At 45.3% G+C, this 15,175-nt stretch overlaps 1 protein-coding gene across 5 annotated transcripts in view; it reads right to left on the bottom strand.

The window, feature by feature from the left end:
- Window positions 1-15,175, bottom strand: part of CFAP36 (cilia and flagella associated protein 36) — a 240,007-nt gene that overhangs the window by 163,151 nt on the left and 61,681 nt on the right. For 4 of the 5 annotated variants that reach the window (XM_033936495.1, XM_033936498.1, XM_033936496.1 and 1 more), the window contains one exon: window positions 3,477-3,578. The exons of the other annotated variant lie outside the window; for it this stretch is intronic. In XM_033936495.1, the coding sequence (XP_033792386.1) occupies window positions 3,477-3,578 (102 nt within the window). The remainder of the gene's footprint in view (window positions 1-3,476; window positions 3,579-15,175) is intronic. 5 annotated transcript variants of the gene reach the window in all.

Below are 15,175 nucleotides of genomic sequence, written 5' to 3'. Positions count from 1 at the left end.
TAGATACTCTAACTTATCCATCTGTTGTGGCGTGTTCTCTCCAGTAGATTCAATTCCCTCTTTGATGTATATGGCAATGCCCCCACCTTTTTGAGCCACTCTGTCTCTGCGGTATAGTTTGTATCCCGGTAGCAGTGTCCCAGACATTTTCCTCAGTTTTCCATGTTTCCGTGATAACAATGACAACCACGTTATCTTTTTGTGCCATAGCTTCTAATTCACCCATCTTATTCCTTAGGCTCCTTGAGTTTGTATACATATACTTGAGTTTGCGGCCTGTTCCTTTCTTGCATTTCCTTCCCTCATGTCCCTTTCGATCTATCTTGCTTGTGATCCGGTGAGTCTTCCCTTCTATCTTTCTGCCCGGTATCCTCTGGGTATACCGGTTCCCGAACCATCGACTCTCTCAGTCGACTGTCGGCTTTCCCCTTCTTCCTAGTTTAAAAACCTCTCAACTTCTCTCTTGATGTTGCTTGCAAATAGCCTCATTCCGTCTCTGCTGAGGTGAAATCAGTCCTTCCTGAATAGCTTGCTCTTCCCCCAGAACGTCGTCCAGTTGCGCACGAAGTGGAATCCTTCTTCCTCATACCAGCACCGCATCCATGCGTTAACTGCTTGCAGCTCCATCTGCCTCTCCTTGTCGGCCCTGGGTACCGGCAGGATCTCCGAGAATGCTATCCTCTGCATTCTGCTCTTCAGCTTCCTTCCTAGCATCCGGAATTGGTCCTTCAGTACTTCCAAGTTTCAAGTTCAAGTTTCAAGTTTATTAGGATTTGATATACCGCTTATCAAGGTTATCTAAGCGGTTTTTACAATCAGGTACTCAAGCATTTTCCCTATCTGTCCCGGTGGGCTCACAATCTATCTAACGTACCTGGGGCTATAGAGGACTGAGTGACTTGCCCAGAGTCACAAGGAGCAGCACGGGGTTTGAACCCACAACCCCAGGGTGCTGAGGCTGTAGATCCAACCACTGCGCCACACACTTCCCTTTTGTAATTCCTGTTGCTTATGTTGTTCGTCCCCACATAGATCACCACCGCCGTATCTTCTTCTTCCACACTGTTGATGATCCTGTTGATGCGGCTCACTATGTCTTCTACCTTGGCTCCTGGAAGGAAGGTCACCAGCCGATCCAGCCTTCCTCCCACTATGTGGCTGTCAACTTGTCTGATGATGGAGTCCCCCACCACGATTGCTGTCCTCTCTATATTCTCTTGATTCTCCAGCTGCATGTCCATGTCCCTGGTGTATGTCCATCTCTCTAGCTGTAGGTCCGTGTCCTTCGTTCCCATCCATTATCTCTTATCCTGGCGTTGGCTTGCACTGGACTCGTCTTCTTGTGGGTTCCCTCCGCTGTTTCCAGATCTCGCTGCTGTGTCACCCATTTCTTCCTGGTGGTTGAGCGTTGGGTGGTCCACACTCTCTGTAGGTGTATCTCGGCAGTTCCACTGTTGCTGGTGATTTTCCACGGTCTCCCTGTATGCCTCCTCTATGAACTTCTCCAGCTCTCGGACTTCTTCCTCGATGGTGTCCTTAGTCTTGATGTTCTCTGCATTTCTGTCTTCCTCCTCCACTACTTGAAGTGCCTTCAGTTCCAGTATTCTGCCCTCCAGGAGTCTGATTTGTTTCTTCAAGCTCTTTACTCCGCATCAAGCGCATACATAAGACCGCCTTCCAGAGGGGAGGTAGTCATATATATGGCAGACAGTGCAGAAAACTGGGTAGCTCAACATCTTGCTTCTGTCTGCTGCTTCCATTACTGCCCGCTTGCCGGTCTGCTATGGATGTCTTCTGTGTCTGCTGTGGCTGTCCTCTGTGCCTGCTGTGTCCTCTGTGTCTGCCTGGTTGTGTGTCCTCTGCGCCTGCTGTGTCCTCTGTGTCTGCCTGGCTGTGGGTCCTCTGCGCCTTCTGTGTCCGTCCTCTGCGCCTGCTGTGTCTGCCTGGTTGTGTGTCCTCTGTGCCTGCTGTGTCTGCCTGGTTGTGTCTCCTCTGCGCCTGCTGTGTCCTCTGTGTCTGCCTGGCTGTGTGTCCTCTGAGCCTGCTGTACCTGCTGTGTCTGCCTGGTTGTGTGTCCTCTGCACCTGATGTAGTCTCCTTCTGCTCTCCTTTAGCGGTGGCTCATCCCTTTTCAAGGCCCTTTCACAAAGGCGCTCTCGCTAAGGCGAGCGCCTTTAACACTCGCCTTTATCGTGCGCCGAACGGCTAAGTACCGTTGTTCCTTCCCCTTTTAAAGAGGAGCTCCAGTGGATGATGTCAGGGGGTGGCCGAAGCTACCTCTCGCCGATGCCCCTTGCTCTCTCCTGCTTGCCTGCCCAAGCCTGTTTAACTGAGCTTCGTTGGCCCCTCCCTTTTAAGGAGGAGCTCCAGTGGATGATATCAGGGGGTAGACGGAGCTACCTCTCGCCGATGCCCCTTGCTCTCTCCTGCCTTCTGTTGCTCCTTCTTCCCCTCTCCTGTTCTCTGCTCTGCTTTTCTCTCCTCTTTTCCTGCCTCCTGCTTGCCTGCCCAAGCCTGTTTAAATGAGCTCCGTTGGCCGCTCCCCTTTTAAGGAGGAGTTCCGGTGGATGATGTCAGGGGTGGGCGGGGCTACCTCTCACCGATGCCCCTTGCTCTCTCCTGCCTTCTGTTGCTACTTCTTCCCCTCTCCTGTTCTCTACTCTGCTTTTCTCTCCTTCTCTGCAACACAGGCATCGATGCTGATGCCTTTGGCGGTGTCGTCAGTGTCGGGGACTTCAATTTGGATGGTATCGACGGTGCATCTGCCTCCATGCTGACACCGAAGAGTTTTTCTTGCTGGAGGATATGATTTTTGATGGTACGTTTTTGCAACGAAGAGCAGCATTTACACAATTGTACACGGTGTTCAGGACCCAGACACTGCAGGCACCAGCTATGGGGGTCCGTTAAAGAAATAGTGCAAAAACACCGACCACACTTTTTAAACCTCGTCAGAGGGCGTGGCATTGATGAGAACACTGCCTCAGCCAAATTAAACTTGATGGCCGAGGCGTAAATGTAGGCCACACCGAGATGAAAACCCGCGGACGGCGAAAAACTTAAAAGAAAAAAATTAATTTTATTTTTAACTTTTAGAGAAAATAAAGAAAGGAAAAATGTCTAAATAGACATAAAAGAGTATGAGAGCGAAAAGGCAAAGAGAAAAAATATCGAGGAAACTAAGAACTGAGGGACTGCGCACCTACGTCAGACAGGAAGGCACTCGTGCATGCGTGGTGCGGGCTATCACAAACTTTCTAAAATCTTAAACTGACGATGCTCTGTGGATGTCACCCACTTCCACATGTGAGAATATGCTGCCTGCTTGTCTTGGGATAATAATAATAATGTAACTCGACTATGTATTTGTTTGACTGTTCTATTTATTTATTTTATTGTGAAAAATGAACTACAAAAATACTGTGCTTTTTTTCCATTTAATAGACAATATAACTACATTGTAAAACTAAATATACCTGAAGTGAATGAGACTCTGCAAAAGGCGATTTACATGCATCTTGAAATTGTTCTTCAGTAATTCCAATATCTTGAAGATAACCTTCTAGAAGTTTTTCAACCTACAAGAAAAAATATCAGATGTTTACATTCCTAAAAGCACAGTTACTTATCGTAACAGGTATTATCCAGGGACAGCCGGCAGATATTCTCACATGTGGGTGACGTCATCCACGGAGCCCGGATGCAGACAGCCTCACATGCAGACTTGCTTGTAAAACTTTTAGAAAGTTCGCAACATCAGCACCGCGCATGCGCGAGTGCCTTCCCGCCCGACGTAGGGCACGCGTCTCCTCAGTTCAGATAGCTAGCTAAGAAGCCAACCAGGGGAGGTGGGCGGGTTGTGAGAATATCTGCCTGCTGTCCTTGGATAACACCTGTTACGGCAAGTAACTGTGCTTTATCCCAGGACAAGCAGGCAGCATATTCTCACATGTGGGTGACCTCCAAGCAAACCAGAAGGGATGGTGGGAGTGTTGGCAATTTAGGAGAATAAATTTTGTAAAACTGCCTGGCCGAAATGGCCATCCCATCTGGAAAAAGAATCCAGACAATAATGAGAGGTGAAGGTATGAAACAAGGACCAAGTGGCAGCCTTACAGAATTCCTCAATAGGAGTACCGGTAGTTCGAAGGAAAGCAACAGATGTTGCCATGGCTCTGACTTTATGGGCTGTGACTCGACCCTGCAGATGCAGACCAGCTTGAACATAGCAGAAAGAGATGCAAGCAGCCATCCAGTTGGAGATGGTGTGCTTGGAAACTGGATGTCCCAACTTGTTTGGATCAAATGAGACAAAAAGTTGAGGAGCAGATCTGTGTGGCTTAGTGCGTTGTAAGTAGAAAGCTAAAGCACGCTTACAGTCCATGGTATGAAGAGCTATTTCTCCAGGATGAGAATGAGGCTTTGGAAAAAATACGGGAAGTACAATGGATTGGTTAAGATGAAATTCTGAAACCACTTTAGGTAAGAATTTAGGATGAGTATGGAGGACCACCTTGTCATGATGGAATACTAAAGTTTATAGCTCACTTACTCTGCGAGAAGACATGAGAGCAATGAGAAAAACCACTTTCCAAGTGAGATATTTCAGATGAGCCGAAGCCATTGGTTCAAAAGGAGGTTTCATCAACTGAGCAAGAACAACATTGAGATACCAAACCACTGAAGGTGGTTTGATATTGAAAAGTCCTTTCATAAATCTGGAATCCACAGGATGAGCAGAAATGGGTTTCCCTTGAATAGGCTGACGAAAAGCAGCAATTGCACGGAGATGGACTCGAATGGATATGGATTTGAGGCCTGATTGAGATAAATGCAAGAGGTAATCCAAAACAGAAGACAAGGAGGTAGATTGAGGCTCCTTGTGATGAATGGTACACCAAGCAGAAAACCTAGTCCATTTCTGGGTGTAACATTGCCTAGTGGAAGGCATTCTAGAAGCCCTTAAAATGTCCTTAACAGACTGAGAAAACTGTAGAGTGTCAGTTAGGTTGAGAGGTTCCAAGCTGTCAGGGGTAGAGACTGCAGGTTGGGATGAAGCAGAGAGTTGTGTACGCAGAGGGAAAAACTGGTAGAAGTAGTGGCTCCCTGCTGCTGAGTTGAAGTAGAAGGGAGAACCAAGGTTGTCTGGGCCACCGAGGAGCTATGAGAATCATGGTGGCATGTTTGTGTTTGGCGAGTGTCTTGAGAATGAGAGGAAATGCATACAGAAACTGATTCGTCCATTCCAGAAGAAAAGCATCTGCCTCGAGGCAATGAGGAGAGTATATCCTGGAGCAGAATTAAGGCAGTTTGTTATTGTGGGGAGACACAAAGAGATCTATCTGAGGAGTCCCCACTGAGAAAAAATGTGATGGAGAGGCGAGGAATTGAATGTCCATTCGTGAGGTTATAGAAGACGACTCAATTTGTCTGCAAGACAGTTTTGCTTTCCTTGAATATAGACCGCTTTCAGAAAGGTGTTGTGAAGAATTAACCAATTCCTAACCTTCTGAGCCTCCTGGCAAAGAGGGAAAGATCCTGTTCCTCCCTGCTTGTTAACCTAGTACATGGTAACTTGATTGTCTGTCTGAATGAGGACTATTTGATCATGGAGAAGATGCTGAAAAGCTTTGAGAGCATTGAAGATCGCTCCGAGTTCCAAAAGATTTATGTGACACTGATGATCTGTGTTGGACCAAAGACCTTGAGTACGGAGACCATCGAGATAAGCCCACCTCCCCCCAAGCGTAAGTCAAGGAATCTGTCATGAAGACCATCTGATGAGGAGAGATTGGAACAGAGCATGTGGAGAGACTGTCTCAACGAAGGAGTCACTGTAATGTGAAGAGAGAGTGGGTTGAAAGCCTGCGCCCACGGAGATGCCAGGGTCCACTGAGGAATTCGTAGGTGAAGTCTGGCAAAAGGAGTCACGTGAACTGTAGAGGTCATGTGACCTAGGAGAACCATCATGTGTCTCACTGAAAGTGAAGTGACAAAGTTGAATGAGAGCATCCTGACTTTGTTGAGAAAGGAATGCCCTGAGTTGCACATTATCCAGTATAGCTCTGATGAACTGTAGAGTCTGAGAGGGCTGTAGTTGGGATTATGGAAAGTTGATTTCAAACCCAAGCTTTGGAGGAACCAAGTAGTATATTGGGTCGCTACAATATCCTTCTGAGTTGTTGAATCTTTGAGCCATTCGTCTTGGTCCGAGAAAACCTGGAGACTATAGTTGTGCAGAGCTGCTGCTACCACCACTAGGCACTTGGTGAAGACTCTGGGAGATGATGCCAGGCCGAAGGGTAGCACTCTGTACTGAAAATTATGATTTCCCACCTGAAATCTAAGGAACTTGCGAGAGGCTGGATGAATGGGAATGTGAATATAAGCCTCTTTGAGATCCAGAGAGCATAATCAATCGTTCTGATCTAGAAGGGGATACAAGGGTGCCAGAGACAGCATCCAAAATTTTTCTCTGACAAGAAATTTGTTGAGTGCTCTGAGATCCAAAATAGGTCGCAGATTGCCCGTCTTCTTCAGAACTAGGAAGTAACGAGAGTAAAACCCCTTGCTCTGCTGTTCCAGGGGAACTTCCTCGATGGCATGGAGGTGAAGCAGAGCTTGAGCTTCCTGAAGAAGGGTGGTCTGGGATGGATTGGAAGGATACTCTCTTGGGGAAAGATCTGAAGGAATCTGTGGATGAAATGAAGAGAGTAAACCTTCCTTGATGACAGAGAGGACCCAGAGGTCGGATGTATGAGCTCCCATCAGTGGTAATAAAGATGGAGGTGGCCCCCTATAGGAAGAGGAGGACAGAAGCAAAACGATTGAGGTTATGCTCTGTGTGAGATGGTCAAAAAGACTGAGAGGCCTTTGGTGCAGCAGGAGTCTGAGGTTTTTGCTGCCTTTGTTGCTGCTGTTGTTTCTTAGGAGGCGGCCTTGAATAAGAAGCTGCCTTCTGAGGAAAACGCCTCTGGTAGGATGGAACAGGCCTATAACCTTTGGCAGTGGACGGCTTTGGCTTTGGTCTAATGATGGAAGCAAAGGACTTCTCATGCTCAGATAAACGCTTGGTAGCTGCCTCAATAGAGTCGTCAAACAACTCAGTGCCCTGGCATTGAATGTTAGCCAGTCGTTCTTGCAGATTTGGGTCCATGTCCATGGTGCGAAGCCAGGCAAGATGACACATGGCCGTGAGCCTAGAGGACAGTTCAAACGCATCATAGGCAGATTGAACCAGATGCATGCGAAGTTGACCCAGAGTGTTGTGTAGTTGTTGACACTCTGGAAGTCGATGTTGGGGAATATATTTGAAAAAATCAGGTATGGGGTTGACCAAATGCTTGAAATAAGACATGAAGACAAAGTTGTAGTTCAAAACTCGGGTTGTCATGATTGAATTTTGATACAGCCGACAACCAAACTTGTCCATAGTCCTGCCCTCTCTTCCAGGCGGGACAGTGGCATAAACCTTAGCAGGATTGGTTCTTTTTAAAGAAGATTCCACGAGAATGATGGGATAATTGAGACTTCTCATATCCCTTACAGTGGACCATGCAATATCAAGATTCCAACTTTGCTGGCACAGCAGGAACGGAATTTGGTGTCTCAAGATTTCTTTTGAAAGTTTGAGAAAGAATGCCTTTTATGGGTAATTTGAGAGACTCCTTAGGAGGATGAGGCATTCTCAGTTCTTCCAGATACTCCTTAGAGTATTTTGAGTCGGATTCTAAAGATATGTTAAGATCCTTACTCATTTTGCACAGAAACTTGGTAAAGAATACCGGGTCTCAAGAGGTATGACCTCGTTGAGGAAAAGGTGATCGAGAACCCCTTGAGGTAACTCTCATAGCAGAGAACAAAGGTGAAGCCTCTCTGGAATATTGATACCTGAGATCTGAGTCCACGGGCAAAGATGACCCACTTCTGGAATGTGAAGAGAACCTCGCAGGAGAAGAACTCGACTGACGAGAGTGGTGAGGTTCCACAACAGATCTCCTCGCCGAACGAGTTTGTGGTCTTGAAGAGCCTCGATGCCTGGAGAAACGAGACCTGTTTCGAGAAGAAGACCTGGGCCTCGATGGAGAAGTATGTCTCAAATCACGGTCTCATGATTGAGTCGGATCCAGTCTGGAAGATGAATGTCGAGGCGTCCTTGGCCTGTGCTTCGAAAAGGGCAACACCTTATGTGATGAGGTAAGACTGGTAGTTGGAGAACGAGGCTGAGATACCAAAAAGGACTCAGCTCCTTGTAACGAGGTATCTTGAGGCACTCTTAAGGACTCAACTCCTTGTACAGAGTGTGTAGACTGAGCTCAAGGCACTCTCAAGGACTTAACTCCTTGGATAGAGTGTGTAGATTCATCTGGAGGCACTCTTAAAGACTTGACTCCTTGTATAGAGTGACCAGGTTGAGTTCGAGGCACTGCCAAGGACTCAACTCCTTGTAATACTGCTGAGTGCTCAGGCTGGACTGCAGGAAGTAGAGTTGAGGCAGAAGTCAATTTGGCAAGCATGTTATTGAACTCCTGATGCAGAATAGTCTCCAACATATTCTGCAAAACCAGCACTGAGACCATTGAATCTGGTACATTTGGTATGGCTATAGTCTCCGAGGAAGACGACCTCGAAGAAGAAAGATGTTTCGATTTTGAGAAACGTTTCTTCGGAAGCTTCAAAACCACCGGTTCGAAGGGTGGCATGTCCGGAGGAGTTGACGTAGCTATCTTACCTGAGGGAGACAGTAAGGATAACGGATTTAGCTGATTTTCCCGAAGACGAGGACTTCCCAAACGAGGAAGGTTTGATTAAAGTTGAGGTGAAAGGTGATAGCCCCATAGACGACTTGACTGGATTTGAGGTCGGGGTTGGAATCGGGGTCAGGGCCTTAGATAAAGGCCCATCCATGCCGCCGAATATTTTTTTCTACTTGAACTTGACAATTAAGGGCTCGAGTTTTGAAGTGTAGCACAGCGGGCACACGACTCCGGATGATGGTCAGGCCCTAAACACTGTACACACCAGTTGTGTGGCTCAGTGAGGGAGATCACGCGCTGGCAGCGGCTACACTTCTTGAAGCCTGTGACCGGCCGGGACATAGAATGAAAAACAGCCATGGCTAAATCAATGCCCGCCGGCTGAGGCCATGGGTTAGGCCATGACACGAAGAAAAAACCAAACCAAACTTTTTTTTTAATTTAAAGAAAATGAAACACGCAATAAACACAGTGACCCTATAAGGAAAAAACACGAGCCATGGTGAGAAAAGGCACGAGTAAAACTAAGTCTAGCGTAGAGCGTCGAAACGAGGACTTCTCGGCTCCATGGAAAACTGAGAACTGAGGAGACGCGTTCCCTACGTCGGGCGGGAAGGCATTTGCGCATACGCAGTGCGACAGTCACAAACTTTCTAAAAGTTTTACAAGTAAGTCTGCTTGCGAGGCTGTCCACATCCGGGCTCCGTGGATGAAGTCACCCACATGTGTGAGAATATGCTGCCTGCTTGTCCTGGGATAAAATATATACCATGAAACTAAAACTGTATAGGAAAAAATACTAACAATTATTCTTCCCCAGGCTATAAAAGGTATGCCAGAAAAAAAATCTGAAGTGGCAATGGAATCCAAGAAAATAATCACTGTATTAAAAAAAAAAAAACAACCAACAACCAAGAAGACTCTGTCATAACATGTATTCTCTGAGGACAATAGAACATGTACCGTACACATGGTGACATCATCCAATGGAGCCCAATAAGAACAATGCCCACCTAATATCATTTTAAGAAGCTTCTGCAGCATTCCCATCAAGCATGTGTAAGTGCCTTCCTGCCTGACACTCAATCATCAGATCTCCAATATTATGAAAAAGCTAAAAGAATAAAACTCCTAGGGGAGGAGGGAGGGGTTTGAGGGTTGCATGTTCTACTTTCCTCAGGGAACACCTGAAACAGGTAAGTAACTTCACTTTCTCCAAGGATAAGCAGCCCAGTGTATCTACACATTAGGATATGTCAATTTTGGAGATATCACACCAAAGAACCTCAATACTCATAGAAACATGATGACAGATAAAAGCCAAATGGCCCATCAAGTCTGCCCTTCCGCAATGACCATTATCTCTTCCTCTCTCTAAGTAATATCGTAGATGACGGCATCCAGTCTGCCCAACCTGATTCAATTTAAATTTTTTCTTCTTAGCTATTTTTGGGCAAGAATCCAAAGCTCTACCCGGTACTGTGCTTGGGTTCCCACTGCCGAAATCTCCGTCAAAACCTACTCTAGCCCATCTACACCCTCCCAGCCATTGTAGCCCTCTCCAGCCCATCTTCCCCAAACAGCCATATACAGACACAGACCGTGCAAGTCTGCCCAGTACTGGCCTTAGTTCAATATTTAATATTATTTTCTGATTCTAGATCCTCTGTGTTCATCCCACACTTCTTTGAACTCAGTCACCGTTTTCCTCTCCACCACCTCTCTCGGGAGCGCATTCCAGGCATCCACCACCCTCTCCATAAAGTAGGATTTCCTAACATTGCTCTTGAATCTACCGCTCCTCAACCTCAAATTATGTCCTCTGGTTTTACCATTTTCCTTTCTCTGGAAAAGATTTTGTTCTACGTTAATACCCTTCAAGTATTTGAATGTCTGAATCATATCTCCCCTCTCCCTCCTTTCCTCTAGGGTATACATATTCAGGTCTTCCAGTCTCTCCTCATACGTCTTCTGGTGCAAGCCTCCTATCATTTTCCTCACCCTCCTCTGGACCGCTTCACATCTTCTTACGTCCTTCGCCAGATACGGTCTCCAAAACTGAACACAATACTCCAATACTCCATCATGACCTGTACAAGGGCATCAACACCTTCTTCCTTCTACTGGCTACGCCTCTCTTTATACAGCCCAGCATCCTTCTGACACAAGGCTCGGCGAAGGTGCTCCCGGAACTTACTTTATTTATTTAACAATTTATATACTGCATAAAACTATGCAGTTTACACATTGCTTACATGCATTATTAACTTAATCGCCCTTTAGTCGCTGAACATATGACACAAACAATAGACAAACATAGATTTCCCATCCCCCGAAGAAAAAAAAATAATGCAATATCAAAGCAAGCATTATCAAATCATAAAAGCTATACAAACATTATCAAGTCATAATTTCAACAAACAAAATGTAGAAAACATTGAATATTAAATTCAAGTTAAGAATGTTCTTTAACACAATATCTTAAACTGAAGAGGCTACTGAAACATTAGCATAGAAGGCATTGACAAATAAGCTGCGTTTTTAACATTTTCTTAAAACTGATCTTTCCCGCACAAAATCGCAGAATGCCAGGCAGGGCATTCCAAAGTTTCACACTGGCCACCGATATCATTGATGCTCCAAGCCTGACATGTACAATAGACATTTGGCCCTCTGTACTCAATTTCATTGTATTTTCAGATCTCAAATTCCTTCTAGGTTAGTAAATTTCAAACATCTCTTGTAGTACCCTCGGAGGGACATGGTACAATATCTGGTGAATAATTGCAAGAGTCTTAAAATGCACTCTTTGCTGTATAGGCAACCAATGCAGCTGTTTCAATACAGGAGATATATGTGCACTCCTTGGAATCCCCATAATGAATCGTGTAGCAGAATTAATGAGCATCTGTAATGCCCTCATTTTCCCTTTAGCAACTTCCTCTTTTCACATCCCAGCATGTTTTCCCTCCCGCGCCGGTCCGATGTCACCGTCATGCTCAAAAATCTGCCAGCCTTGGCAGTGATTCAGCAACGTTATCCGCAGCTCCACTTTTGGCTTTCCGTCTGCCTTGGTCTGTCTCCAATGATGCAACTTCCTGTTCTGCCCGGGTTGACCATGGCAAACAGAAAGCAGGAAGGAGTCACGGACGTTGCTAAATCACTGCCAAGACTGGCAGATTTTTCAGCATGACGGTGACATCGGACCAGCACGGAAGGGAAAACATGCTGGGTTATAAAAAGGGGAGAACTGTCTTGGGCCACTTTTTCAGCGTGACGGCAACATTCGACTGCGCAGAGAGAAGAGGGAGGACATGTTGGGCCGAGGAAGCTTCCTGGACTTAACTATGAGGAGACATTGATTGAGCAAGATAGCAGATCTGTGGTGTTGAGAAACGCTCCTATGAACTCTAGAATTTGAGTTGGTTGAAGATGAGACTGAGAAATTTATTTCAAATCCCAGGAACTCAATAAGGTTTATGGTAGCTTGAGTAGCTGACTAGACTATCTGAGATGATGTAGCTATGATTAACCAGTCATCTAGATAAGGAAAGACTTGGAAGCTGTGTGACAAAGATGTCGCTACTACAACTAGGTATTTCGTGAACACTCTTGGAGATGAAGCTAGTCCAAAAGGTACAGATGATGTTGCACATAAAATCTAAAAAGATACACAGTAATCGTGATATCAATGAACACAACAGGGGAAAAAGACCTCAACTTCCCCTTTGTCAAAAAAACAAAGTTTTTGTAATGACAATCGAATGGGGTTAAGGTTTTTGTCATAGGTGAAAAACTTTGTTGTGACATTGGTGTATAGAAAATTTTTTTATGATTTTTAATAAATAATCACCAACCTAACACCAAATATAAAAGTGTAATTCAAAACTTTTTTGAAAATATTTTTTCACTAAATCAGTGATCTTGTTGTTTCTAATGGCTGCATTCAAAAGAACTGCAAAGCTATTAGCAAATGTAAAAAGCTGTGAACACATTCAAAAAAAGAACAGCCCCAAAATGGAAGAACACTTATCTTCAATGGCCCAACGGAGGCCTGGCCGTTTCACTTGCAGCTTCTTCGGGGGGGGGGGGGGACAGAGAAGGTCATACCACTCTCTCCTGGTTGAGTCAGTTCTCAAGAAGTTTTCCAGTACATGTGTTTATGCCAGTGCGCCACCAGGTAGATAAGGTCATATATTGGATAACTTTGGACGTCGTCATTTTTAAATTTCCATGCTCGCAAGTAGAGTCTTCATTTTCAAGCAGAAGGATCAAGCCGAGATCACAATCACAGTGACACAGCCGTTGGCTGGTTTATAAATTTCCATGTAACATGCTGACATCATTTTTTTTTGAAGAGGAGCCCCCCCCCTTCTTCAAAAGCATAAACACATGTACTGGAAAACTTCTTGAGAACTGACTGAACCAGGAGAGAGAGCGGTGCTTAAGTTGCGGCCTATCAAAGCCTAAGCATGATTGTACTCTGCATAGTCAATTTGTCTAGGAGCCGTAGATAGTGTGAGAGGAGTCTTCCAGTTTTTGAACATGGTTTCCTTGAATAATGGTGAAAAGGAAACTTAAGTAAGTCCTTGGGCACCTCATCAAAGTCTAAAGCCTCAAGGAGTACCGCCCTCTGCTCACAGTTTGTCTCCAGTTTGACTGTCAAGGCCTTTCCCATTTGTCTCATGAATTTTGTGAATTACAAACCTTCAGGTGGTGACCTACACCTGGGTGAAGGAGGAGATGGATCAGAAGGAATGCCATATGACTCTGGAGCAGATAACTCAAGTTCAGGGTTAGTGTCATCATGAACGGAGATATCTTAGTTATATTTCCTAGGTGATTCTCTGTAAGAAACTGGAGAAGCAGGTTTATTCTTAAGATGCTGAGGAGTATGACATTGAAGGGATTGCTGAGAACTCCTGTGAGACCACCAGTACCGATCCAAGAAAGAAGAGGAGGAGGTCCAACAACAAGAATGAGTAGATTTAGACTTACGGTGTGGAGAATGAGATCCCATAACCTGAGACCTTGATGCTCTCTTAGAAGTGTTCTTTTTCATGAGGAGAGTGAGAACCGGTACAGTGTGACCTTGATGCACCATGCTCAGGCTGGGCTGGTACCAAGGAAAACTGTGTAAGCATCGGTACAACTTGCGTTTGGATTATAGTGGCAAGCTCTTGATGCAACAGCTTTTTAATTTGGTCCTGGATGGACTGCACCGTTACCGTTTTCTGAACAGCTGGTACTTCTGGTGCAACAGGGTGACAAGGAGTTGGTGACCTCGATGATGAGGCACATCTCAGAGGTTACACAGCCTCCGCTGAAGGAAAACTCTGTTGTCAACGCTTGGCATGCATCGAGGAACTCAATGTGATGACTGTGATACTTGTTGGGAAGAAGTTGACTTCTTAATCGGTTTACTTGATGCCGGTACTGACTCTGATGTTGCAGGAGGTGTCGTTGCTAGTACCGTTGGTGTCGATGTCTTTTCCGCTAATAAAGATGTAGACGGTTTCCTGAAAAGTTTCTCCTACTGAAGGCGTTGAATTTTGAGGCATTGAGCTATCTGCAACATAAAGCAGCAGGTACAAGAGTTCACTCAATGCTCTGGCCCAAGACACTGAATCAACCACTTGTGCAGATAGTGATAGAAATGGCCCAGTTACAATGAGTGCACTTCTTGAACCCGCTGGAAGGCTTCGACATCAAAGGAAATATTTGAGCAGCAAAATCGAAATACTCAATGGCTGTGCCAGTGAAGAAGGAAGTTAGAAAATCCTGTCAAAGTCGACGCCCGAAGGCTAGACTGAGGCAGAAGGTCTGAAATGAAGAGAAAATAAAAAACTTCTGATTTAAACAAAAAAATGTACTTAAGTTGAAGCGAGATACACTTTGTAACAAAGGAAACTAGAAGAGTAGGAAAAAAAACCCCAAAAGGAAATATGAAAAAAAAACGCAACAAGAAAGCAACTCTTATGGACGAAATCCAAAACACAGCTTCTTCGCTCTGCGGAAAATGAAGAACCGAGATACCGCAAATGAACGTCGGGTGGGAAGGCACTTACACGTGCATGGTGCGGGCAGTTGCAAACCTTCATTGAAGCTTAAAGTGACAGTACACTTTTCACTGTCCGTACTGGGTTCTGTGGATGATGTCACCCACATGCCTGCTTGTCCAAGGATAATCCTATATAAACATCATTTTTCACCACACTGCTAATGCAGCAATGAATGCAGACAGAAAGACTACTAGAGACTAACTGGATGCGAGTATAGTGGGCCAGCATCAGTACAAAGAACAAAGAGAGATATACTGAGAGTGGCGGGGCAGGAAGGTTTCATCATGTTACTCAGAATAGTGTGCAATTTCTGGTATTTTCCATTTATGTTTTCAGGCTGCGATAAACCTTAGATAA

Source organism: Geotrypetes seraphini, chromosome 3, assembly GCF_902459505.1.
Source record: "Geotrypetes seraphini chromosome 3, aGeoSer1.1, whole genome shotgun sequence".
Lineage (NCBI taxonomy): Eukaryota > Metazoa > Chordata > Amphibia > Gymnophiona > Dermophiidae > Geotrypetes > Geotrypetes seraphini.
This window is presented reverse-complemented; position numbering and strand designations above follow the sequence as displayed.